General features: G+C 33.8%; 1 protein-coding gene across 1 annotated transcript in view; it reads right to left on the reverse strand.

Moving 5' to 3' along the window:
- LOC106460909 overlaps positions 1–23,868 on the reverse strand; it is a 75,105-nt gene extending 51,237 nt beyond the window's left edge. Inside the window, exons 1-4 of the mRNA XM_022387715.1 lie at positions 23,748–23,868; positions 22,888–23,097; positions 13,326–13,411; positions 8,554–8,655 (exon numbers count right to left, since the gene is read on the reverse strand). Of these exons, the coding sequence (XP_022243423.1) occupies positions 8,554–8,655; positions 13,326–13,411; positions 22,888–23,090 (391 nt within the window). The 5' untranslated portion in view covers positions 23,091–23,097; positions 23,748–23,868. The remainder of the gene's footprint in view (positions 1–8,553; positions 8,656–13,325; positions 13,412–22,887; positions 23,098–23,747) is intronic.
- Between the last annotated feature and the right edge of the window lie 2,466 nt (positions 23,869–26,334).

Consider the following 26,334-nt stretch of genomic DNA (forward strand, 5'->3'; position numbering starts at 1 on the left):
AAGCAGTGTGCTGTTGCTATTGGGAGGGAAAATATAATTTTATGTTGTATCTATAGAAATACTTAAAGGAAATACCTTGTTATGCAAAAAATAAAACTTGTTTATTGATAGATGTACAGAGTATAATATCTATGGGTACATCAACAGTATCTACAGAAATATTGAATACAAGTGTAAAGAGGTTATAATGTCATTGTGTGGTTCACTGGTTAAGCCACATTTGGAGACTGTGTTCATTCTTGGACTCATTACCTTAGGAAAGACATTGTTGGAAAGGGTTTAAAGGAAGACTATTAGGATGATACCTAGGATGGAAAGGTTAGGATCTCTGAGATTGTTTTTTCTGGATAAAAGAAGAGTTAGAGGGGATTTGTTGAGGTGTTTAAGAATGATAAGAGAATTGATACTGTTGATGTATCATCTTTTTTTCATTCTTAATGGTGAGAATGGTAGGACTAGGGAAATAAATTTTGGCAGGGTAAGTGTCATCTTCAGCTAAGACTGTTTTACTTTTCTCACATTCCTTTGGAATGGGTTACCTTCAATGTGGTTGATGTAGTAAACTTAAAGAGGTTTAAGGGAAAGTTTGATAAATATTTGAATGATTGTTTTATTTTAGTTTAGTGGATGAACTGGCCAAGATGGACCAAGAAGTACCTCGTTGACCTTAAATTTTATGCTTATGCTTAATGTTCTCAATTCTGATTTTTCTTATAAATAGCTGTGATTCTTAAAAACTGACTATCTTGTTTTGACCAGTGAATTAGCCTTAAAGCTAAGTACTCCAAAGAATCCAAAAAGATGGCAGGCTTTTTGTTTGACCATATAGACTTATGTAAAGACATTACTAAAGATAATGGAAGAGGTCCCTGTACAGCCAAGATAAATCATTACTAAAGGCTCACTCCAAATTGAACAGCCTAAGCCCTTACTTTAAACCTGTTTCAGTCATTTGATGTTGTATAAACAATCTTGTTTCTGTTGGATCAAATGATATTTTATTTTGTACATTATTTCCATAGGGTGTATCAAGTGGCACAGACAAGGTGGGTACATGCTGGTCAACCAGCAGTGCCTCACCTCCATGGACTTGTCCATCACACAACCTGTCATTCAGAAAAAATTATAGTAGTTAAATCGCTGTCATGAAATATCAGGCATAATTAAATACCTAAATATTTCAATATAATTAATGAGAATATATATAATAAATTTTTTTAACAGCTGATTATTTAATGAATTTAAACAAAGAATTTTAGATATCTGTATTTTCTAAATGGCAAAACAGACATAACAAATTAGCAACTTCACTGAAGTTTGGACTTTGTAGCCTAGGCTAAATCCCTAAGATGCCAACAGAATGTTTCAGACTTTAAGATGACTCACATTATTAATTGAAGGAGATTTCCTTTCTGAGTAATGTGACATAGACATGTTACATAACTGAATAATCTTAAATTATTTATCTTAAAGTATATTTGTGTGATTTTTGGTAGATTTGAATAAGTTTCTACTTTCTATTTCAAGTCATGGCAAAAACAACACGTTTCAATGTACGTTGTACACTCTGTGGAGAAATATTACAAAATGATTATGCTTCAAAAAACACTAAATCAAAGCACACTGATCTAAATGCTGTTAGATGCACTGCCCCAGTAGCAATCATTCTGAATGAACTGTCTGGAACTGTCTGTTTCTTACTGGTGCTGCAAATTCACCAATGTCATGATAAAGAAAACATGAAGAGGAGGATGAGACAAGAAATATAGGTGACAATATAAGAAAAATGGAAGATAATAATGCAGGTAAGGTTAATTATATATACTATATTCTGCAACTATTTCTACCCATGAAAAACAATACAAAAGTCTAATTTTAAGTCTTTAAGATCACCTTGATAGGCCCATAACTCTGTTGTGACAATCATTTACTTACAGAACCTGGTAACCCACATCCACCAGAGGCAACATTTGAAGATGAAGATAAACACAATGAAAACATCCTTAATGATGATGTAAAAACATACCGAGACTAATGAGAATGATTATGAAGATAATATTGATCCTGTTGGTCTAAAAGATATTGTAAGAATGTAATGTATTCATTTATCTTTCATTTTGTAAAAACAGTATGGCTTTATAGTATTTTGGAGGCCTTTAGTAATAACTGAGAAAAAGTGTTAAGTATTTTATTTTTTATTGTTTACGTTTCACAATAACCTAAAATGTTATATATTTGTCATGACTATTTCTTCTGGTGACTTAAGGAAATAATACTCAGATACCATTGCCCTAACAATTTATAAAAATTTAAAATCCACAATACTCTCTGAATTTTTTTCATTATGTATCTAATATAAGAGAAAAATGTTTTGCTTTATGGGGAACTATAGAATAAGTTCAAAGAAGCAGAAATTGCAGTATCTGCTAATTAACAAAAAGTTGAGTTTGCCCTGTTTGTTAAGTTTTTTTGATACTATGCTCAAAGAAAATAAAACAAACAAGAAAAACTCAAACTTTTGTTAATTAGAAGTATGAAGCAATTTTGAAAATTAATAAAACTTTGAGTTTCCCCATGCTGTTAAGCTTCAATTTTTTTTTCTTTCAAGAAAGCACCTGGGTCATCAAAATGAAAGTGGATTTATAGAAAAGTCATCTACATTAAAAGAAGCAGTTAGCCCAGGTGATATATCATTCACTAATGATGCTCTTCTAGTACAGCCATGTAACATCCAATTCCCTGTGCATATGATCAGTAAGCAGTGCAGGGCTTTCAATCCATTACTTTTTGAGAGATATTAGTGATTGGAATACTCACAATCAGATGTCATTTACTGTTTTCATTGCTGCTATTTTTCAAGCGAAATAACTCAAACAAGAGAACCTACTTTTATTAGCATTGGTTTGCATAACTGGAAGAAATGTTATGGGACAAATTCAAATGACAACAAATTGTTGCAGCATCAACAAAGCTCATTACATACAGAATGTGTTGATCCCTACTCCCACAACATTAATATAAAGTCTGGTGAATTTCAGTCCATTGCTGAACTCCACGATTTGGGTCACAAGAAACTTGTCAGTAACAATAAACACTATTTGCATACTGTATGAGAAGTGTTGCTTCTTACTGCACAACAAAAGATCATTCAGAGTTGGAGACATTAATATGCAAAATCTTGATTTTGGAACATCTTGTGGTAATTTTTTTGCCATATCATCAGTTATTGCAAAGCATGATTTTGTCATGAAGAGTATGATATTGCAAGAAACGAAAGAAGAGATGCATGTTGCACAGTTTTTCACCATACTGGCTGATGAATTTAATGATACAAGCAAGAAGGAGAAGGTTGTTTGTGCAGTTCATTACTGCTACCAAAATGCCATTCATGAGGAGTTTATTGGCATTTCTGAAGCCCATTCACTGGATACTAAGGGGCTAAAAGATCCCATCCTTGCAAGTCTGAGAAAAGTATCTGCTGATATGAAGAATTGTGTTGAACAAGGATATAATGTTGCTTCTGTGGTGTCTGGGCATTTGAATGGAGTGACAAAAAAAAAATAAAAAATAGTGAAAAGAATTGTGATGAAATGGCATATTATGTCCACTGCTTTTGTCATACACTAAATCTCATAATTGTTGATATAGTAAAGTCAGTCAACTGTGTTTCACAAAAGATATCTCTTTTTATGAAAATGAACTCATTCTTGAGTACCAGTACAATTCATGCAATGTGAGAAAAACAAGTAAGAGGAGCATGGTGTTAAGAAAATGAAGATAGGGAAAGTTTCTGACGCTCAATGGTTGTGCCAGGTGAAGCAATATAGTGTAGTCTGTAAACGACTTCCAATCATATTAGAGTTACTCAAAAGATATAATCAAAAATGACAAAAATTATGACCTTGAAACAGAAGCAAATGGTTTAAAATTACAGACTAATCATCAGTTTGTTCAATACCTTTTTGCAGTCAGACATATCCTAAACAAAGCAAAGTTTGTGTCAGATATGCTGCAGAAGCCAAACAATGAGATGTCATATGCAATAGACCTTAAATACATTGACAGAAGAAGTAGATGTTTGCCGCACTATAGAATACTGCAGCAAGTTTTTGGATGTAGCAGAAGCAGTTTCAGATGAGCTGAAATTGCCCACCAGCACTACAAGATTTGATTGTGGAAATAGTGATCAATGTGACAAACCAGAAAAGTTATATGGATGGAAAAACAGAGGAGCACATCCAAGTGGTGTGGAAAAAAACAATGGAAGTTCCCCAAGGTATAGAGTGGCTAGGGCATGACAGACTGCACTCGGCAAGTTGACCACATCTAAAACCCATGCTGCTTGGAACTGACATCTACATGGAGTTACTATGAGGGATCCCAATCTAAGAGGTGAACTGCAATTTTACATCTCACTCCTTTGGTTTTTGTATGCTTTACAGTGGAGGATATCGCGCCATCTACACCAGCAGAACACCACCACCCTACTCTGCAATGAATGGTATTTCTGTATTGATTTTTTATTTCATTAAACCATTCAGGAGGATGCCTCCATGGTCCACCACCCCAACGACTTGGAACTGGAAAGTGGTAATGATTACCAAACTCCAGTAGAAGAAAAGAGGGATAAAATGAGGTGGAGAGTCTGGAGGAAAGTTAACCCCTGAGACAGTGCAATGGGTAACCACAAAACCTTATTTTTAAAAGCAAACTATACTGATTTATTCATTACAAAGCATGGTAGGGATGGGCAGCTATCCCCTAATGCTTTTTTCTGTTTTTCTTACTTAATGTTTCTATAAGCTACTTTCACTTGTACATTATTGCAACTTGTATGTCTATATAACTATATAAAAAGCACTCATACAGAAGAACCATGATTAATGTTATCCATGGGTGGTACAGTCCGGGATGGGCATATTTATGAAGCAATTCCATCATGAAGATAACCTCCAAGCGATCTTGTGGAACACCCCATCTCAACAGTATGCATGATATGGCTGAACAGTGTGGATTTTAAAGGTTAAAGAATACATAGTCAGGCACCACTTGCCACAGAGCAGAATCCAAACAATGAGTAATTACCATGAAAAGGGAAAAGCCCTTTAAAAAACAAAAACTTACCCAGTCAAAGTCGCATGGAAGTCTGAAAAATGGCTACAGGTGGAAGATGATAGCCCAAACAGGAAGAAACTGCAATCCTATGCAAATAGTGAGAGACAAACGTATTAGTAGTCCACATGGCCAATTAAAGAAGTTCCTCCAGATGGCGAAGATGAGATGCCAGAGAAAAGGTATGGTGTTTAATTTGATGAGAAGACACCTGGAACAAAGTATAGGAGAATGACAAAAGAGAGGAATAAGCCAATCAAATCAAAAGCCAAACCCAAATGGTGAGGGTGCAAGAAGAAAGATCACAAACAGAGGATGGTTTGCAAGGGATAAAGAGTTGGGAATGAACACCACAGAGGACAATATAACATCAAATACATATAAGTCTATCCAAATCAGGCTGAGAATAAATGGAAGGGAAATTGGTGAAAAGGAGGAGTTACCCTCCCTAGCCACCCAGGTTTTGGGGAGGATAGAACGATCCAGATAAAGGAAAAGATATGTAGGATGATAAAAGAGTATGTCAAACCTCGATGGCAAATACATCAGACTGCCGACATCCACAGGCTAAGAGGAGAAGGAAATAATTCTTAAGGGAAAGGTGAAACAAGGAACACATGGAAAATGGTTTAAATGGAAGCAAATTGAGGCAATGTAGGATCACATTAATATCCCAGTCAGGAAGGGCAGCCAATTGCAGAGGAAAACGAATTCAAAAGGTATGTATCAACAGGAAGAGTGTAGGAGAAGTAAATACCCTAGGGTATCAGGAAAAATGAAAGGTGTGGGACAAAGCTGCCCGATAACTGGAAATCAAGGAGCCAGAGGATCCGTGATTGAAATGCCAGGTAAGAAATTCAGCAATATGAGGAACAGTGGGTCAATCAGCTGAAAACCCCTGGCCCAGAGACCAACATTGGAAAACATTCCATTTAGACCAATAAACTTCCAAAGGCAAATGGAACAGGCCAGAGATGAAGCTACCTGTTAGGACAAGCCTGATTTCACTGCCAAGGATTGGATAAAAATCAAGTGTGAGGATGGAGGACAGGAAGAACAGGATGAAGCACCAATGACCAAGGTTGCCAAATAAGAGAGGGAAACAGAGGAAGAAGCAAGAGGGGTAATTTGTAGCCAGATATGTTGAGGAAACCATGGCTGAGCTGGCCAGTAAGAAGTAATCAGAAAGACTTAACAAGGAGTGGTACAGATGATTGAAATCACCTGGTGAAGAAGTCGAATGGGTGAATAAACATATAGGTATTTGTTTGTCCAATCCTGACTGAAAGCATCAACTGTCATAGCAAGAGAATGAGGGACCAGATACTAAAACAGAGGTAGTTTATAGTTGAGGGGTGTGGCAAAGGCATTGATGTGAGGAGTACCCGACTGAATGCAAAGCCACCGGAAAACAAGAGGATCGAGAGATCACTCCATCAGATAGACTTTGTCCGAACAGGAAAGATGATCCACAACAAGATATAAAGGACCTGTAACACAACAAAACATGGAATGATATGGATATCTGGCATGTGGGCTCAGATAAGAAGATCCAACGTATGAAAACATACGAATTTATAATGGGTGCCACCTTGGTGATTGAGAAAAGCAACCACTGTGGAATTGTTGGAATGAATCATTACCAGAATATGTTTGGCCAGATGGAGGAAATGATCTAAGACAGATGTACAGCTAGAAGCTCCAGAGTGCTGATATGACAAGACTTCTCAGCCACAAACATTACGTAATTCAATATGGTAACTTGAGCTACACATTCACCAAGTGATTTCAACTTGTGTGGCAGAATTATTTGTTACACATATGTCAATGAGCAATAGAACAATAAAATTTAAGTATAAATAGATGTATACTGTTATGAGCTTTAAGCTATTTAGGATAAAGAATTGTAGTTCCTTGTTACAATTTGCAGTCATTCTAGAATGAAAAATAGGTATATTTAGTATTTTTTTATGGCAGTTATTAGGTCAATAAAATTGACCAAATGCATATTAAGTCAGGGTTAAGAAAATAAGAGATAAAATATAAAGTGTTACTGAAAAAAATGTGGTCTTTATTTAGGAGGTTTTAGAGGCTATACTAATGAAATTTGACAATTTTCAGGTGAAAGAATGGTATTTTGAATCTTAACACAAAATTCACTCTGCACTCGGAGCAGTCCACACTTAGACTTATATTCATGGAGTAAGTTTTACTAAAAATACTTACAAAAGAGTTGTAATGTTTATTGAAAGCTTGCCAGATTTCATTAAGATACACAAAATATATTACAAGTTATAGTGAGGAACTTCTGATGCACACTTTGTGGTTACAATGTCGGTTTATTCCACTGAGGAAGTAGTAAAATGGGTAAGTATGGAGCATTGATTTCACATAGTTCTCCAAAGCTCCTAATATGAGTAGTCCATTGACAAAAACAGTTTTAAGGGAAGGAAATCTGCTGATTCATGTATCTTTTAGAAAGTGACCATCTTGTATCCGATATAAGTGTGCACACTGTTTTTGTTTGTCTTCAATATAAATATTGTTCTTCACATTACTCAATGTTTCCAGTCTGTGTATTTTGTTAGCTCAAAACTCAGTTAAGCTAAAGTCAGACTTACTCTGAAATTATCCTGATTGATCTTCCCATTATAAAGTAAATCTAACTAGCACTCTTTGTAAAAATCAGTTAATCTGAGATTACCACTCATATAAGATTATAACATTTTATAATCAGCCTTATTTTACGTGAAAATTACATTAATTGCAATTACATATAGTGTTGGAAATTGGTTGAAATATTAAGAACAATAATTGGTTTAACAGAATTGCTTGTTCTTTGATTAGAATTGTTTAGCAACTTTTTTTTTCAATATGTTGAAATAAAAACATTGTAAACTAGTTGTGTTTAGTTAAAAATTTTTCTATTTCGATATATTTTGTTGTCCAGAACAAAATTATAGCAACAAAACATGAGAAACATGTTGAAATTATTGGCTTTTATTTTGTACAGTATGATTTTCAAGCAATAAACTCATCCTAGTTTCATATAAGAAAGAATGAATTTTTGGAATTGTTTAAGGCCTTTAATTATCTAACAAAAGCTCATCTTGCCCACATTTAGTGGTTGTTAACCAATGGGAATATCTTGTTAATTATGTTTGACTTACTACATAAACAATCAATTTTCTTGAAACAAGATCAAGAAATAAGGATATAATAAGAAATATAAAAACAACTTAAGGATATAAACAAATATAAAATTAACATAACCATGAAAAATAATATTGTAATCAGTTATAATCAATTATGAAAAATCATAAACAAATGCTTGGTTAGATTTTTTCAAGGTGAATTTAATGAAAATAAATGAACTTAAAGAATAAACTTATGACTGGAAAAAAAATTGCCCAATCTACTTACAGTCTGGGATAATTCTACCTGTATTAGAATAACAAGAAACACTTTCTCTCCCAGTGAAACAATGACACCAATTTGGTCCCACACAAAATCCTTCTCCTCCACAATTGTTTCTGCATTGGGCTGAAATATACAGTGGGAATCATTTCAAAAAAAATATGCAAAAAAAAACCATACATTACTAAATGGATTCAAAATAATATGTAAATAGTTCAAGTATAGTGAATTAAATGGCATAACTTTCAAAATATTCTTTTACAAGTTCAAATCTTTGGTAAGAAACTTCACATATGCTATAATATAAGAATATAAGTGGGGCCTCATACATAAATGATTTGAAAATTTCAGATAGCTGAGTGCTACACAAGTGTATAAAATATATATGTATTTTCCAGAATCTATTACACATTATTACAGAGAGTGTAACATAAAAAAATATAATTATATACAATTACTTGATAATTTTGTATATATATATATATATATATTTTGTTTTAATGAGACTAAAATTCTAAATTCTTAATTATAAAAGCTAAAGAAATATTTTTACTCAATTAATATAAGATTTCTTGTGGTTCTTGTCAGAAACCAGCTTTGTAATCTGCTTAAATGTGCTAACAGTTTAATTAAATAGCAACATGGGTTGATTGCTAGGTCAGTGCTTGAGTACAAAATGAAATTTGTATAATCTATTTATATGTTAGTTTGAAGACCAGAAAAATTTTAGTAGTTTTGGGATATTCTGTTTTAGTTTTTGAATTACTGTTTGTGTTTAAAATGCATACTTGAAATCTACATGAATTATTTTTTGGACAACAAATACAGTGTAGTAAAAGTAGTCTTAGTGAAGATAATGTTTTTGAGTCCAAATTGGCCTATAGGAAACTGTAAGTGGGAAATTTCTTTATTTTTATGTATATTATTTTATTTATTGACATACATTTTTAACAAAAGTAAGAAAAGTGTAAAAACTAAGAGCTGAAGAACTTAAATGAAAAAAAAATTAAACAGAAACATGTTTATTGTAATTTGAGCTATGCTCTTGTTAGTTTTTTTATTATTGCTTTGTTAAGCTAGTTTATTAGCTAGACATGGTTTAACTTTTGCTGCAGATGATTTTGCTATAGTTGGTGTTAGGGTAGAGAAAAGTTACCATTTCCCTCTATTGAAAATGTACTTCCAATAGCTATCTCTATCAGCACAAATTTTCACTTTCCACTAGCCTTGCTACTCCTACTTATTACTGCATACTAACATGCAAGTGATCAGGCAGCAACCCTCCACCAATATGAGTGTGACACTACCCCTATCATAACTAGTGCCCTCTCTAGTTATGCACTTTGAAATTGGTCTTAACTAACCAAAACAAATCACACTAGAAGTGGGTAGGATGGGTAGGAAATGGGAGGTAAGCATATATCAGAAATACATTTTCAGTTTAGGAAAATGGTAACTTCTGATACGATATCTTACCTCTTTTCACAAAAAGCTAGAATCCTACATTTAACTGGTGGAGGGGCATTGAGAAGATGATGCCCCTTTATGAAGTGCCCAAAGGAAGACCATGAGGTGTGATAACAAATTATAAACAACACACCAGTGGGAGACCATACCAGTTATCACCCTTTAGTAATGTGTCGCCAAAATGTATTAGGCAAAACTTGGAGGAAGTCCAAATAAAATACAGTAATAATGGAACCCCCCCTGGTGTAGAGTGGCTACGGTGAGACAGACCATAAATAGAAGTTCGACCTCAACCAACATCTATCAGCATCTGGTATTGTACATCAGGTTCATGGTAGGAAGAGGGTCCTCTACCTTTCACCTCACAAATGAGTAGCATCTATTCTGTCAGAAGAATCCAGCTGGATGAGATATTGTGTCGGTGACAGAATAGATTTGTCCAGTCTGATAAGGAGGCCCACTTTTGTGGCTCCTGAAAGAAGAAGCTGAGAGTGTTGTTCTGCTAATTGACGGAATGGTGCCACAAGGAGTCAGTTGTCCATATAATGATGTGTGCACAAGCCCAAGGGATGCAGATGACAAGAAAAAGCTCGAACAGCTCTGCAGAAGACATAGGTGCTGATGCAAGACCAAAAGGTAGAGCCCTGAACTGCAGTACCTGACCCTTGTGCACAAATCTGAGAAACCTCTGGGAAGATGATCTGCTATGGGAATATAGAGATAAGCGTTAGTAACATTGTACTTGGTCAACCAGAGCCCTGGCACAAAGTGCCATTGTAGGTTGATAAAAGATTCCATAGTAAAGCAAGGGGGTTCTTAAAATTGGTTGAGTCGAGACAGATCAATGATTGGACACCAATCTGCTGTCTTCTTAGGTACAATGAATAAACAGGGATAAAATATTGGAAAAATGAGATTGACCCTCTCTCTACTGTCCTTTTAACTAATAATTATTTTGTGGCTTGGAAATGAAGCTCCACTCACCATGGACCTGTTGGAGGTGAAAAGGCAACAGGTTGTGCAGATAATGATGGAGGAGATGTAAATTGAATGACCAAACCTGAAACCAGAGCATGAAGTACCCATGGATCCCTGGTGAAAGAACTCCAGATGTACAGAAAGTCATGTACTAGTCCTCCCACTGCTCCCCATCCATGGAATAGTCACCAACACCGTTGTCTATGGTCCATCCAAGTTGATGATTCTCAAGAATCTTCTATTATGGGAACCAATAGACCTAGGAACTTAAGGAGGAGGTTGGGAAACACTACGAGCCAACACTCCCAAATTAACACCATAAAGGCAAGAAGCCAACAACAATAAAGAGGAATGTAAATGATCTGAGTCAATTTATGATTCTAACATCTCTAAAACTCTAGACCCCCACAGGTCCAAGAGGGAGTCCATCCATTGAGAATCTAAATATACTTCTTTCTGGTGGTGATAAGCCAAAGCATGCTGTTCTGATAAATGTGGGGGACAAGGCTTAGCTACCCCATCAAATCTCCCAGCATGAATAGCAATATTAGGAGGAGGAGGAAAAACCAAGTAGTCACATGCTGACCTTTCTGCCAACAAGGAAGAAGTTAAATGCAATAGGAGAAACCCCCAAAACCTCACAAACCAGAGTAGCCTACTGAATTAAAGGGGCTGAAGATGTTTCATCAAGAGGATCCTCTGACGAGGCCAACCTAGTAAACGTTGGAGCCAGGAAAAGTGAGTCTAAATTCTCCCCAGATGGGCCCGAGTCATTTGCAAGAGCTGCCTCAGAACCCCTTGGAGAGACACCCTCAGTCTGCATATATGTTTCCATCTCAAAACAGATCATATCATGGACAGCCTCAACTAAGAGTGACCCCTCTCCTGGCCGGTGACAAACATCAGATAGCAGAGATGGAAGAGAAGAGGTTTGGTTGGCCTCCGTAGTAGAACCATTAACTCAGGAATTCATACCTGTCAGTACATTTTTTTTGTTAAATTAATTTATAAATATAAATGAAGATATAACACAGTAAGGCCAACTATGTCCAAAGTTCCAATGTAAATTGTGAATAATCACAACACTCCTGTTTATAGAAACCCATACTGAACACTTTGTCGAGAAAAGGTGGTTACATTACCTGAATAAGGTGCTTGTATACAGTACCTAGATAGATGGCGCATTGAAGTCGGTGGAGAATTTGCCAAAGGCAATTGAGTGATATATTAAAATACTGGAGCAAGCATTTTCAATGCTTAGACAGACAAAGAGTGGAAACCCTGGAGATCAAGAAATAGCTATAGTGTCAGCAAAGGTAAGTATGTTTTGGAACTATAGAACTAAGTTGCTCAATATACATGAGACAATGAAGTACCTTTATGATAACCTTGTATCACAAACTGGTAAAATTGTATTGTTTTCTACATAAGGGTAGGTATAATATATTAAACATGTGACATTTGTGTATATTAAACCAGGTTTTATAAATGTGTATATATATGTAAAGCAGTAGTTTATGATCTGTGGTAATGCTTGTCTTACAAATAGTTGAGCACTACTAAGACAGGCTAAATGTAGTTGCTATTGATACCTGTAATTTTATTATAAATTTAGCTCTTGTAATATAATAAACTCTCATCGGTGTGTTTTGTTTCTGTCACTCAGCACACCAATGTTGTAAATCTAGTCTTTCCATCTTTTAAGTTCTATGTAAAGTAAATTAGTGTTCCTGAGAACCAAGTAAAGTTATCAACTCCTTTTATTATGTATGTGTACCTCTACTCTATAATTCAAATTAGTTGTGGCTAAAAATAACCTTCAATATCAGCCATGTGTCAGGTTGTATGCCCTAGGTGTCTCATTGTATAAACCAAGTTGCCTTGATATTGTTGCGTCATCGAGGTCACGTGACTGGTGTGGCGTCCTCTAGTTTCTAGAACTATCTTGTTCCTTCATGAATGCTCTAGTATTTACTAGATAGGGTAGTCTGGTATATATAAGAGGGTGACAACGTGATGCGGGAATGTAATGTAATGTGTGTGTAGGTAGTGAGTAATTGAACTGCAGTCACAGGATATTGTTGAAGTTAACGTTCGTTCGTTATAGTGTTTGTTTTAGCGCGAATATTGAAATTAAGTGTATCGTAAAGTTCTATTCGGAAAGAATAAACCAGTTTTATTAAGTAAGGACTTGTGTCGTTAAAGTTTCGTCGGAACGAAGTTACAGAAAGTTAATTAACAAACGGAGACGTAACAATATTCTTAATCTATCTTAATGCAATGTTCAAAAGTTACACAAGTTTGGATTTAAAATATCTTAGAAAGTACAAAATTAAAGTGAAATAGTTTACCTTTGATACATGGTCCTTCTTCATACAGAGCTTTCCAGCCAGGACAACAGGTGGTTAAATGACCTTTGTGACAAAGATGAGGGCCCCTTTCAAATTAGTAAAAGCAGGCATAATTTTACATACATACACATTGGTTTAGTTTATAGCAAACATGCATATATATATGTATCAACTCCAAAAAAAAAAAGAACATTAAATAAAAAAACTCAATACTTACTTCATACTTCAGCTAATGGCAACAAGTCCCAAGTAACAACCAATAGTCTTTGTAGCATAATAATGTAAAGATGAATAATTTACATTTCTGACAAACTAATTAATTTCTCCTTAATATTTACTGGTGAATACACAAATAAAATATGCTTTATTAGAAAGAATGGGAGGCTGTATGCTCCAAGTTTGAGCTCTGGTGACCTGTGGAGCACTAGCCTAAAACAATGATGTGAGCTAAAAATTGTAGGTTGTGGATAAAACCAATTGATGTCAGAAACTAAGCTAGAGAAGATAATTGGTGTAGTACAAATCTCAGGTAATATAATACATTATTCAGGTGCAAAAAGTTGCATTGGAGCTTACACAATAAAAATTATAGAGTAGTTATTTTGTGAGTGCTTCCATAGAAGAGATTTGTGCAAAATATTCTGAGCAGCATATAGCAATTAAATGAACCATCGTTGAGGGAATCTCTCTGAACGAACTAATGAACAGGTCAATATTTAAGAGGAGGAGAAGAGAGAGAACCTTAGCAGGCTGAGAAATAATACTTGGGAGAGTATTGCTTGACTGTATTAGGGCTGTTTAAACAGTTTAGATGGAGACAAAGGATGCTCTTTTATTTTGCATTATGACTTGATTTTCAAAGACATGAAGCTAATAGCTAAACTATTAATTATAATATAGAAGAAGAAAATAATAGGCTTATTGTCTTCTTTATTAATAAATTTGTACAAAATACATAGTGAGAAATAGAAGCTTTAGTTCATTAAAGCTAAATGAAGATTATGGAGATGCTATTTTGAAAAAGTTTAAGATCTTCTACACATCTAGGGACAGTAAGAGTGAGAGAGGAAGGGGTTATTTTGTTTGTAAGTAGGATTAAAGTTTATGAGAGAAGTGCCATACACTTAGATGTTGGGTATGCAATGCATGGCATAGAATGATTATGTTTTAAAATTTTAGTTGAAAAATTTTGCAGTCAAATATAGCAATGTTAATAACACAATATATTATCCAGAATATATTTTTGAAGCTGAAATTACAAAATTCATTTTATCTAATTTTTTATGACCTTCCAAAATAATTCTCCTCCTTTTATATTTAATTCTTTGATTACTAATTTTTTTTTCTTCTATCATTTGATGTCTGAAACATGTAAAACGATGTGGTGCATGTTTGGGTCAAGGTTCTGAAAAGAAAGGGAGGAAAAAGTTGCTTATTTACAATTTTCCTGATTAGGCCATTATCAGTGTAAAGAATCAGTAAAAATGAATTAACTATGCTTTTAATTTCAGCATACTTATTTTATGGGAGACAATATGGATTAACTATACTGTCAATATAAGCATATTTTATAGGAGACTTTAATTTTTAGCAAATTAACAAGAAGAGTTATTCTACTCATGTGATGCTGAATATTTTCTTAAGATTATGTGGATTTATTTTCTCAATCAATGTGTGAAAGATCCTACTAGAGAATACACAATTTTAAACCTTGTTCATAGTACTGAGCAGGACATGGTCAAGGAATTTTCATTTGCAAGAGCACTTGAGTATTCAGTGACCACAACATTGTCTGTAACCATCTAGAGCTTATAACAGTTATTGCTCCTGTTTCAGAAAAGCTGGCTTCTAGGAACTGAAAGCTATGTTAAGTAAGATAAATTAGCTGGCTGAAACAATTGAAAATGATGTTAGTAAGAGATAGGCTGTTTTTTGTTAGTTCAATATAGCTAGCTAGAAAGCAAAGTAACCATTTCAAAATCTCCTGTTTCAAGGAAAGAATAACATAAGTTAAATATTAAAAACATGGAGAAAGATATGGTTTATCAACTTTTAAACAAAAACATAATTAAAGAAATCTATTGTTAAGGATACAGGTAAAATATATTGACATAGCCTTATAGTAAAATATATCCAATTTGATTTGAAGAGTTTTATACTTCTGTTAATTTCAAAATAAAAGAATAAGGAATAATATTGGTTCCTTATGATATCTCAAATGGAACCTTATGATGGAGAAAAGAACACAAATGACATGCTATATAGCCTCTTCTTTTCAATACTCTATCTCTAGTAAATAATCTGTAACCTGGTCAGAATACTTTACAACACTTAAAGCCCCCACTAACACTGCTAAATTTCTCCAAGGTTTTAAGCTGAATGTTGTTAAAGCCAGTAGTTTAGCTCTAGAATTTTCTTGTTTTTTATATTTTATATATATTTTAAATATTAGTAAAAACTGAGGAGTAGCTTTATATGTAAGGAGTTAATTGCATCCTGATGAGTTAGAGCATATTAGAGAAAATAGCACTAAGGTTGAGTCACTTTGGGTTTGTGTCAGTGGATATAAAGGGAAAAGTCTTGTAATTGGGATTTGTTATAGACCTCCATATCAGAATGTGGAAGTTAATGAGAAACTGTATAATGAGATCAAAATGGTAGCTGAAAAAGATGTTGCTATTATAGGAGATTTTAATTTCAGAGATACTGATTGGGAAAATTTTCAGTCTGACAATGAAGGGGAAAGGTTTTTGGAAATTGTTTAGGATACTGTTATACACCAACTGGTGATGGAACCTACAAGAGAGAAAGCTATATTAGATTTAATATTAGCATCCGATGTGAATATGATAAACAGAGTTGGTGAGCATTTAAGTACAAATGACCATTGCACTATTAGGTTTGGGATTTTACTATATGTAGAATTGAAGAATAGTTCCCTGATTCCAAATTAGGAAAACCAATTTTGATAGAATGAGACATGATCTGGCTTCTGTAGATCAGAATAAAAAGTTGGAAGGAGATCTTGAACAGATGTGGGAAGCTTTTAGGGAAAACTTTATATGCATACAGAACATACATATTCCCTACAGAAAAAAAGGGGCAACAGACCTGAATAAGCCAGTATGGATTAGTAAAGGTTTAAGAGATCATATAAGGGATAAACATACTAAATTCAAGAAATTTAAACTTACTGGAAATAATAAGGACTTGGAGGACTATAGGAAATCAAGAGAGCTGGTTGAAAAGGAAGTTAAAAGGGCAAAAACTGTACATATAAGAGGGTTGGCTGAGAGAGTTAAATCAAACAATAAGGAATTATTTAGGTATATGATGGGTAAGCAAAATGTCAGGATGGGGATTGGGTCTCTTAAAAATGATAGTGGGGAGCTGATCTCAGAAGATTATGAAATGGTAAACTTATTAAATTATATGTTTGTACAAAGGAAGATACAAGTATTATGCCTCAACCAGAGCACTTAATGTATGGGGAAAATATTGATGAAATATATATCATTTTAAGTTCTGAAATTGTAAGAGAAAAGTTGGGAAACCTGAAAATTGATAAATCCCCTGGACCAGACAACTTTTATCCTAGAGTTTTAAAGGAACTTAAAGATTTTATTTGTGAACCACTAGCTAAAATTTTTAATAGATCATTGAGCAGTGGAAGAGTATTAGAAGATTGGAAGTTGGCTAATGTTTGTCCAATATTTAAAGAAGGTGATAAACATTGTCCAGGCAATTATAGTCCAGTTCGTCTTACATCAGTAATTGGAAAGGTTTTGGAGAGTGTGATTAAAGATGCATTGCAGTCACTTACAGCAGTTTGATATAATGTCAAAGAGCATGGTTTCACTGAGGGAAAATCTAGTTTAACAAATCTGACATTCTTTGAGGATGTTACTACAAGAGCTGATGAAGGAAATATTGTTTGATAAGGTGCCTCACAAAAGACTTGTTACAAAAATTAAATCTGTGGGTGTGGGGGAAATGTTAATAAACTGAATAGAAAATTGGTTGGAGAGTAGAAAGCAGAGAATAGTAATAAATGTAATTAAATCTACGGATCACAGTTACAAGTGGTGTGTGTCTCAGGGCTCTGTGCTGAGTCCTCTGATGTTTGTGATTTATATTAATGATACTGACTCTGGAATGACTAACAAAATTTTGAAGTTTGCAGATGACAATAAGAGGTTTGGGATGGCTAACTGTATCAAAGATACTGCAGACTTACAGGGAGACTTAGATCATTTGATGCATTGGGCCAATATGTGGCAGATGGTGTTTAACTATTCAAAATATAAGGCAATGCATGTAGGTTTTCACAATTCAAATTATTGTTATGATTTAAATAGGAATGCATTAAATACTGTGGTTGAAGAAAAAGATCTTGGTGTTGTGATAAAAAAATTACTTAAGTCATCTAAACAGTGTACTGTAACTATACTGTACAAGAAGCTTTCCCTCCTCTTTTGCATAATTAAGGATTCCTATCTAAATTATATGTGAAACTTATATTATGATAACCCCCATGCATACCCTACATTTGACATAATTAAGTGCTATCTGCCATGTTTATCCGACTAATCAATTGATCTAAGTCACTCTGTAAAATAATAGCATTCTTTCCAGAACAAGCTAGACATAAAATTACATATCAGCAAACTTAACCAATTGTCAGGCTATTAATGTAATTACTAAAAATAAGAAATAGCGATGTTACCAGCACAGATCTCTGAAGCACAACACTTATAACATTAGTCCAATTAGACTGTATTCCATTAATAACATTTTGTAGCCTCCGAAGATTTTAAAAATATTAAAGTAAGCAGAATATGAGATTGGGAATTTGACCTTTGAAGAATGAAGGTAGATATTTTATTGATAACTGAGATTGCTGTGCTAGCTTTTCAATAATTTTTTCTCATCAATTTTTGCCAAGAAGGATGAAGACTGGATTCTTAGCGTTGAGATTTTATTTGGAGAATATGTTTTGGAAGTGTGCATTATGGACATTAATCCAGAGCTTGTTACAAACAACACTTAGACTTTGAAAATAGATAAAGCTTCTAGGCCTTATAATACTTACCTTAGAGTTTTAAAAGAGGCTAAGGACCAGATTTCTGAGCCACTTGGTTTCATTTTTAGCAGATCATTGAACAGGGTGGGAGCAAGTGCCTGAAGACTGTAGAATGGTTGATATTACTCCAATTTTCATAGGAAGAGATAATCGTTGTCTATGGAATTTTAGCCCATTTAATTTTACATTGGTAGTGGAGAAAGCATAAGAGCATCTGATAAAATACATGAAGACCTATAGTTTGTAGACTCATCTGATGAAATTTAGAATTACTATTTCTTGAGGATGTTATTTCTTTTCCAGGTAACTGTATAGGAGTGGATTTGGTTTACTTGGATTTTCAGGAAACGTATGATACAGTACCAAATAAAAGATTGGAGGAACAAATTACCTCATTCAGAGGAACAGATAAGCTAGTTAGTTGGCTGGGTTAGTGTTAATTCTAACATTACATGCCAACTGTTCTTCATAAATCCATTTTGATATCCTAATTTCCTTTTTAGTTTACTACCAAAATTTTCTGCAATCGTCAGAATCTCCCATCCTGACCAACAAATGAAATTTCCTAAACCTATCACATTTATCTCTAATTTTAACATAACTTGAATGCTAGAAAAATAGCACTAACTCAGTGGCAAGAGTAACATATTGACTATCATGTCAAGAAACCTTTTCTTCAATCACTATTGAGTGAACTTTCATTTATAGAAATCATGTGCTCAAAACTACCATAACCCAAAACACTTATTAAAATTGAACATCGTTTGCTAAATATTTGTCCAATTGCTCCAAGTCATTCTCTAATACCTCAACACCCTTCATACAGCGACAATACCCAAGAGTTTAATATCAGTAAATCTTACTTATTTAACAATTCTGCCCCTATCAATATCATTCATGCACATAAACAAAAAGCAAAGGCCCAAACACTAACCACTGAGGCACTCCACTACTATCAAGGGTCCAGCTTGACTAGACTCCATTAATAACAACTATTGCTTTCTCTCATCCAATAACCATACTACAATCAAATTAACTATTTTTTCCAAACCCCCCAAAAATATATGCTTTTCCTAGCTGACCACAGCCTTTCTATCAGGTAGATAAAAGAACTACCCTAAAAATAAATTAAAAGGTTCGTAAGACAGTATTTCCCTTTGCCGAATCCATGCTGGCTATTCTTTACATCACATTTTGCAAAGCTTCTTTAATCAAACTCTGTAATTTTTCTTTCTATAGAATTAACATTAACTGGCCTATAATTTTCAAGGCAATTCTTTTAACCCCCTTTAAAAATGGAATAACATTAAAAATGCTGCAATTCTCAATCACCTACCTACTGTCTACTGATCTTTCAAAAATGAAAGAGAGGGGCTTGCATATCCAGTCTTTGACCACTTTTAGAACTCTGGGAAGAACTTGTCTAGTACTGTTGTTTCATCTATTTTTAATCTCTCAATCATTTTACTTACTACAAAGGAATGCAATTCAGACCAATTCCAATTTTTCCCATGGAATGCTCATGGCAAGGAATATTGTTAACATCTCTTGTAAAAACAAAAGAGAACATTTAAAAGCTCAGTCATTTCATAGTGTTCAACCAAAAAATTGTCATCACCACCTAGATTTTGTTCTGTACCCAAGTATGACTTGGCTATTGACAATAGCTTCAGCTAGCTTAATAATAACAAATAATGAGTAATCCAAGGAAATGTTTATCAACACATAAAGAAATTTTACATGAGACAACTTATAAATACGGGGGAAGTGACATTCACATTCTGAATGCAATCAAGCACCAATAGACTAAAATCAACATTTTAATTCCTGCAGAAGTAATAGCAATGAAAACTACTAATGCCTAACCTCTCTCTTAACTTTGCAGTTAAGTATTTATAAACCATAGCTCAGCATACATTGATGTCACATGTTTACAATAATTAACACAACATTATGTCACAAGCAAATCATGTGACTGTCGAGTTACATTATATACTGTAATTTAAGCTTGAAGATTATTGCACAAAATGTACATAAGAAACTCTTAAGTTATTAGAAGGTATGTGTGCTTAATGTAATAAGTGTATAATGATATGATAATAGATGCAATGATTATAACACAAACAGACATTTGTATCTGAAGGAAGAAGTAATGATACTCTTACAGTAGTCCTTTTTTTCTTAGATGGAACATGCCTATAGACAATTAAAAACATTTTAACATTGTGTGTTATTTATTTATTATTTGAACATGCCTGTGTTACATATGTTAAATATTTGAATTGTTTCTTTAAAAAAGTAATATTTTTGTATTTGCCAATTATACTATAACAAGATGAAGAGTTGTCCACTTGGGACTTGAACCCTGGAAGCTTGGGTGAGAATCAGTAACAGGGCAGTAGTGGCAGACAGAGGTCCTGATAAAAGCCTAGCTCAGGGATACTAATTTTCATCTATTTCAGTTTATTACAAATGACACTTGGGATTCCAGTCACAAAGTTTTTTCTGGTGAGGTTACACTATATCTTGTAGTTCTTTATAATTAAATTACACATACAGCTTTAAACATAAACTATTTTAAGTTATTGTAACATTTTCTTAACTCCTTGTTCTAATTTTCTATAAATTTGTTGATACATATATATTCAATATTTATTCTTTTTTTTGTGGTACATGTATTATTCTGTATACAAGCATCTCCTCCCAATTTTGTACCATTCTATTTCATCTATGTTTTTATTTTCCTTACAATTCTATATACAGATTATTGTTTCTTACTTTTCTTTACAAATTTCTTATTTTTTGTCTTCTTCCTATAAACATTTTTTTGCCCAATTTGCTACATTTTCATGTCTTGTTCATGTTACAGTTAAGATTTTGTTTTCCCTGCCTCCTTCTGATTTTATTTATTCTTCCATTAATTCAAGAAATAAATAACAGTTGGTGTTAAAATTAATAAATAAATAAAATAGTATAAAATTCCTTACTCTAATTCTGATGTGTTGTGACATAAATAAAAATTGATGAAAAGTTGCACTCTATCAATTTACCTAGTTCACATTGTAACAGTTATTGTGAAGCACTGTGTTAATGTAAATAGTGTCTTAACCACAACATTGTTTATCATATCTCAGTAGGTCTGAATGGCCATGGTACTGGGCAAAAGGCTTCATTAGCACTGGATGTAGCAGATATAATTTGGTTGACATGTTATCATACACTTCCTTAGAACTTGTAGTTCTAGTAGCTGAGTCAGGAGCATGTAATAATGTGCTGGGAAAAGCAGATTCTATTAAGAATGCTTCTTCAATTCTAAAGGACCTTGACAATCTTATTATGTAGGGCAGAATGAGGAAAATGAGTTTCAAAATTGTAAATATTAAGAAGTGCTATGTAATTGGGATACAGAGATTTATAAAAGGCTTACTTCTTTTGTGAAGAGCACTGGTGATATGAAACAAAAAGGACTTAGGAGTGTTTTTTTATTAAACTGTAAAGTTGGGTTGGAAAAAAAAAGGATACAAGAGGTCTCGATTCTATTAATATGAAATCTAATTTTGAGAGCAATAAGGTTACTATAGCTTGTATAAGGTTTAATTTCAAGTACTGTGTGCAGCTATAGTTCTCTAACAATAGAAAATTCAAAATATCAGTATGCAAGAAAAATGAACATACACAATAACAGAATGATTCCTAATTTAAAAAGTTACTTTAAGTATATATTTTCTCCAGGTTGAAGAAGAATTATAAATCTTCATTCAGATATTAAAAATTGTAACAGGATTTAACAATCTTGGTTAAGAAAGCACTAGCATATTAAGAGTATTAAATCTAAGCTTTCTGTGCACACATTTGCTGGATTGTTGAATTAGACAAGATATTGTACAATCTGCCTAAATGTATTTTAAAACCATATAAATGGCTACAGATAATTAAACTTTACATGAATATACAGATTTGTTGTTGAACATAATTATTCCTATCTTAAAGAAAATGCTATATTAAATCATTTTTAGAACATTGAGCTAAATTTACTCACATGCACATTATGAACGTATTGTTTTTTATCTTAAGTCCTTGGTTTGACTTCAGTTGTACAGGGACTTAGTTAACTTAGTTTTTACAGTTTTTTCTAAATTTAAAAACAAAAAAGTCAATTACTTAAGAATGACCAGTATGAAAGCAGGTCATTTGGCCTATCCTATCTCATACCAAGAATATAATACATTTACCCAATTTAGTGTCAAATTTCAAATCTATTTATCCATTAACAAGAATCTAGAACAATACAAATTGCCACATCAGTACCCACAACAATATCATTATCAACCAAATCACTTCAAAAGCAATTCTAAGAGAGGAGTCACTTTTCTTCGAAATCTGCCTGAATCAGATTTATGGCTAGGTTTCAAACATGAAGATTACATTTGCCTGAAAATACCTTCAATATTCATATGGTTATTACTACAAATTTCTTACCCACGCCTCTTCAAGTGCCTTGGGTGATGAGCATCTAAGTGATCTGACAATTGGACCACTGAAGATTGTAAACCAAAACTCTTCCTTTGGTCAAAGTAATCATTGTGTGTATTCGACTTTTTTTCAACTTTTAAGCTGCCTGCCTCTTGGCAGTTCAAGGACAGTAAAAGCACAGTGCAAACATTCACAATAAACGTAGACATTTCTTCCCTGTAAAACAAAGCAAGCTGATGAAACAATTCATACTAATTGTGATAAGTAATATAACTTGAACATTATATTTAATTAGCTCAACTCATTACTACTTAAAAGTTAAATACTAGATATAGTTTAATTCTGATCTATGTAACTTGCTATGATCAGAAATTAATTATATAATAAAGATCCAGGCAATTTTGACTAACGAACCCCATAAACCACAGCATAAAAAGTTAAAAGATTTTCGTCATTAGAATTAAGTATAACTAAAAATATAATTTTGGCAAAAACTTGAGTACCTAATTTCTCAACATTTTTGCCTGGTTTATCAAAACCTAGTAACATTAACACTGCTAGTGCTACCAAACGCAAGTGCCTAAACGTTCCATGACCATATTAGTTATTACCATTAAATTAGTTACTATCAATATAATTTTGGCACTTATAACTATTCCGCATTCAGTGAGTCAGATTTTGATATAATATTAGTATATATCATATGATATAGTATAATACATGATATTTTAAAACTAATCTCATTTTCAATTACGAATTATAGTATTAAAAATTAAATTAAAGCTTTTGAGTGTTTGAGAAGATATAATGTACTGAACAGTAAACAGTTCACTATCTTGTGTTACGTTGCACCCTTAAGTTAATACCTTATTCAGTTTTAGAAATATTTTCACTTCTAATTCACATGTTATTCTTTATCGCACAAATACCGTAAAAACACAATCAACTGAACTTCACTTGAGAAACTATACTCCTGGTTACGTTAGCAACAGAATTAACTTTACTACATCGCCCTCTTTGATTTTTTCTTTTTTTTTTATTTGCGAGTTATGGGGGCGCCATCAGCAGATGATATGCCCCCAAATTTCCCTGATTTGATTTAGTTGAACTAGATACCTTCATCACTGCCATTTAGCATGAAGGAGAAGTTAGTAGTTACATATACACAATTTTTTTTTATTATTATTATACTTTTTTTTTTTTTGCTTTTTGTTGTAGTTAATTGTGTTACACGAAAAATCCTACAATGTCATGTTACTGGAATAATACATATGGAAAAAGTTTACATAGTTAGTTCTTCTCGACTGGGGGCGACTCCAGCCGTTGGAGACAAGGATAAAAGAAGTAGCCTTATTAGTAAAAAGAAAAGGACATTAAATTTTTATGTTATTTGTTATAACGAAGTTATATATTTCGGGATAGAGACAATTCGTAGTTAATAGAGAGAGGTAGGTAAAAGGGACTTTTATGTTACCCATCTGTTGTTTTATGGCTGCTCGATCTCTTTGGTAATATGCACATTCCATGAAAGCGTGTTCTGGGCCTTCAAAATTTGAACAATGGCTGCATTCACCATTTGGGTGTACTTTTATTTGGTACAGATGTCCATTTAGACCTGTGCAATTAAACCGGAGGCGTGTAATAATAACTTATTGATGTCTGTTCGTACATTCATACTTGATGTGAGAAGAAACAACAGGAACAATTTTCTTGTAGATATTGGAATGTTGCACGGAATTCCATCTACGCTGCCAGGAATCTAAAATGGATTGATAAACTTGGCCATAGAGGTCACCAAGTTCAATAGAAACGTTTGTGACCCCAGGATATGCTAACTCATTCTTGGCAAGATGATCAACTATCTCATTTCCCTTGATTCCTATATGGCTAGGGACCCAAAGAAATTTGATGACCATACGGCGACATAATCGGATAAGGTATATAAATACTTCACTCAGTAACATTGGGTTAGATGTAAAGGAACCGTTCTTAATCGAAAGTAATGAACTTAAGGAATCACTGACTATCAGGGCTTTCGTAACCTCGGAATCTTCCAGCCACAGAAGGGCTTGTAAGATAGCAAACAGTTCAGCCTTATATACAGAAGTAGGTATCTAGCCCTCTGGAAAACTGGTCGTAATATTAATCACATTCAAACCTGTCTTCAAACAAATCTGGATAATTTAGCCGATTGGTTTTTTAAATGGGGCTTTACGGTTTCAGCCCTAAAGTCTGCAGTTCTACATTTTTCTCGTACTTCAAGCTCTGTGAAATTAAATCTTAATAACCATCAACTAGTCTCCGTCACCCACCACAAATTTCTTGGATTTATCTTTGATTCCAGGTTAAATTGGACGCGTCATATCACCTATGTCTCGCACAAATGTGCTAAGCGACTCAATTTGCATAAACATGTGTCTGGCACACGTTGGGGAGCGTCCAAAAAGACTTTATTACTTATGTACAAAACCTTAATAAGATCCGTCGTTGATTATGGCAGTATCATTTATGACTCTGCAAGTCGCTCAGTCCTTAAACAACTGGACGTTATTCAGAATCGTTGTTTGCGATTATGTTGTAGAGCATTGAAACACACCCATATATCGGCTATGTAAGTGGACTGTGGTGTCCTACCCTTTGACCTGCAGAGACGGAAGATCCAACTCAAATTTATAGCAAGATCTTTGTATTACGTTTATCCCGTTCATTTCACTCAAAAGAATTGGCAAGATTATTACGGAACCTTTCACCAATGTCGATAAAAACTGAAGACTTTTTCTCGTCCGTGAACCTTCAAAATGTTGCAAAATACAAATATTTTCACTTTCCTCCTTGGGAGATTCCAACCCCTGATGTCGACGTCAGTCTTCATTATGCTGGTAAAAAACGGGAGCAAAGTTATTTGCTTTTGTCCTTGGCCAAGGAGAAACTAGCTAGCTTCTCAGACTATACTAGTATCTTTACGGATGGTTCCAAGTCTACCAGTTTTACTTCATCGGCATTTTATATAAACAATCTCAACATCAGAAAATCATTTAAAACTGTTTATCAGCAAAAATACTATAATTCGTACCATTATTAATGAAGGAAGAACTAAGGTCATTGATCATTAGAAGGAATAGAATAGGGCTAATAACACTACCCTGGGGAGTGCCATTTTCCGTGACTCTTCCCCCAGAGACAACTCCATTGACTCTGATCTTAAAGGATCGGTTTGAAAGAAAGTCTTCAATCCAGTTAAAGAGTTGGCCATCAAAACCATAACTAATGAGTTTATATAACAAACCTTCTTTCCAGACCATATCGTATGCTCGTTCAATATCCAATAATACAGACACTGCCTTGCCTCTGTTACATAATGATTTGTTGACATCTTCATGTAGCTGTACCAAATGATCAAGCGGTGACTTCTTCCAATGGAAACCAGACTGAAACTGGTCGAAAAGTTTATGT

Source organism: Limulus polyphemus, unplaced genomic scaffold (genome assembly GCF_000517525.1).
Source record: "Limulus polyphemus unplaced genomic scaffold, Limulus_polyphemus-2.1.2 Scaffold860, whole genome shotgun sequence".
Taxonomy (NCBI): Eukaryota; Metazoa; Arthropoda; class Merostomata; order Xiphosura; family Limulidae; genus Limulus; species Limulus polyphemus.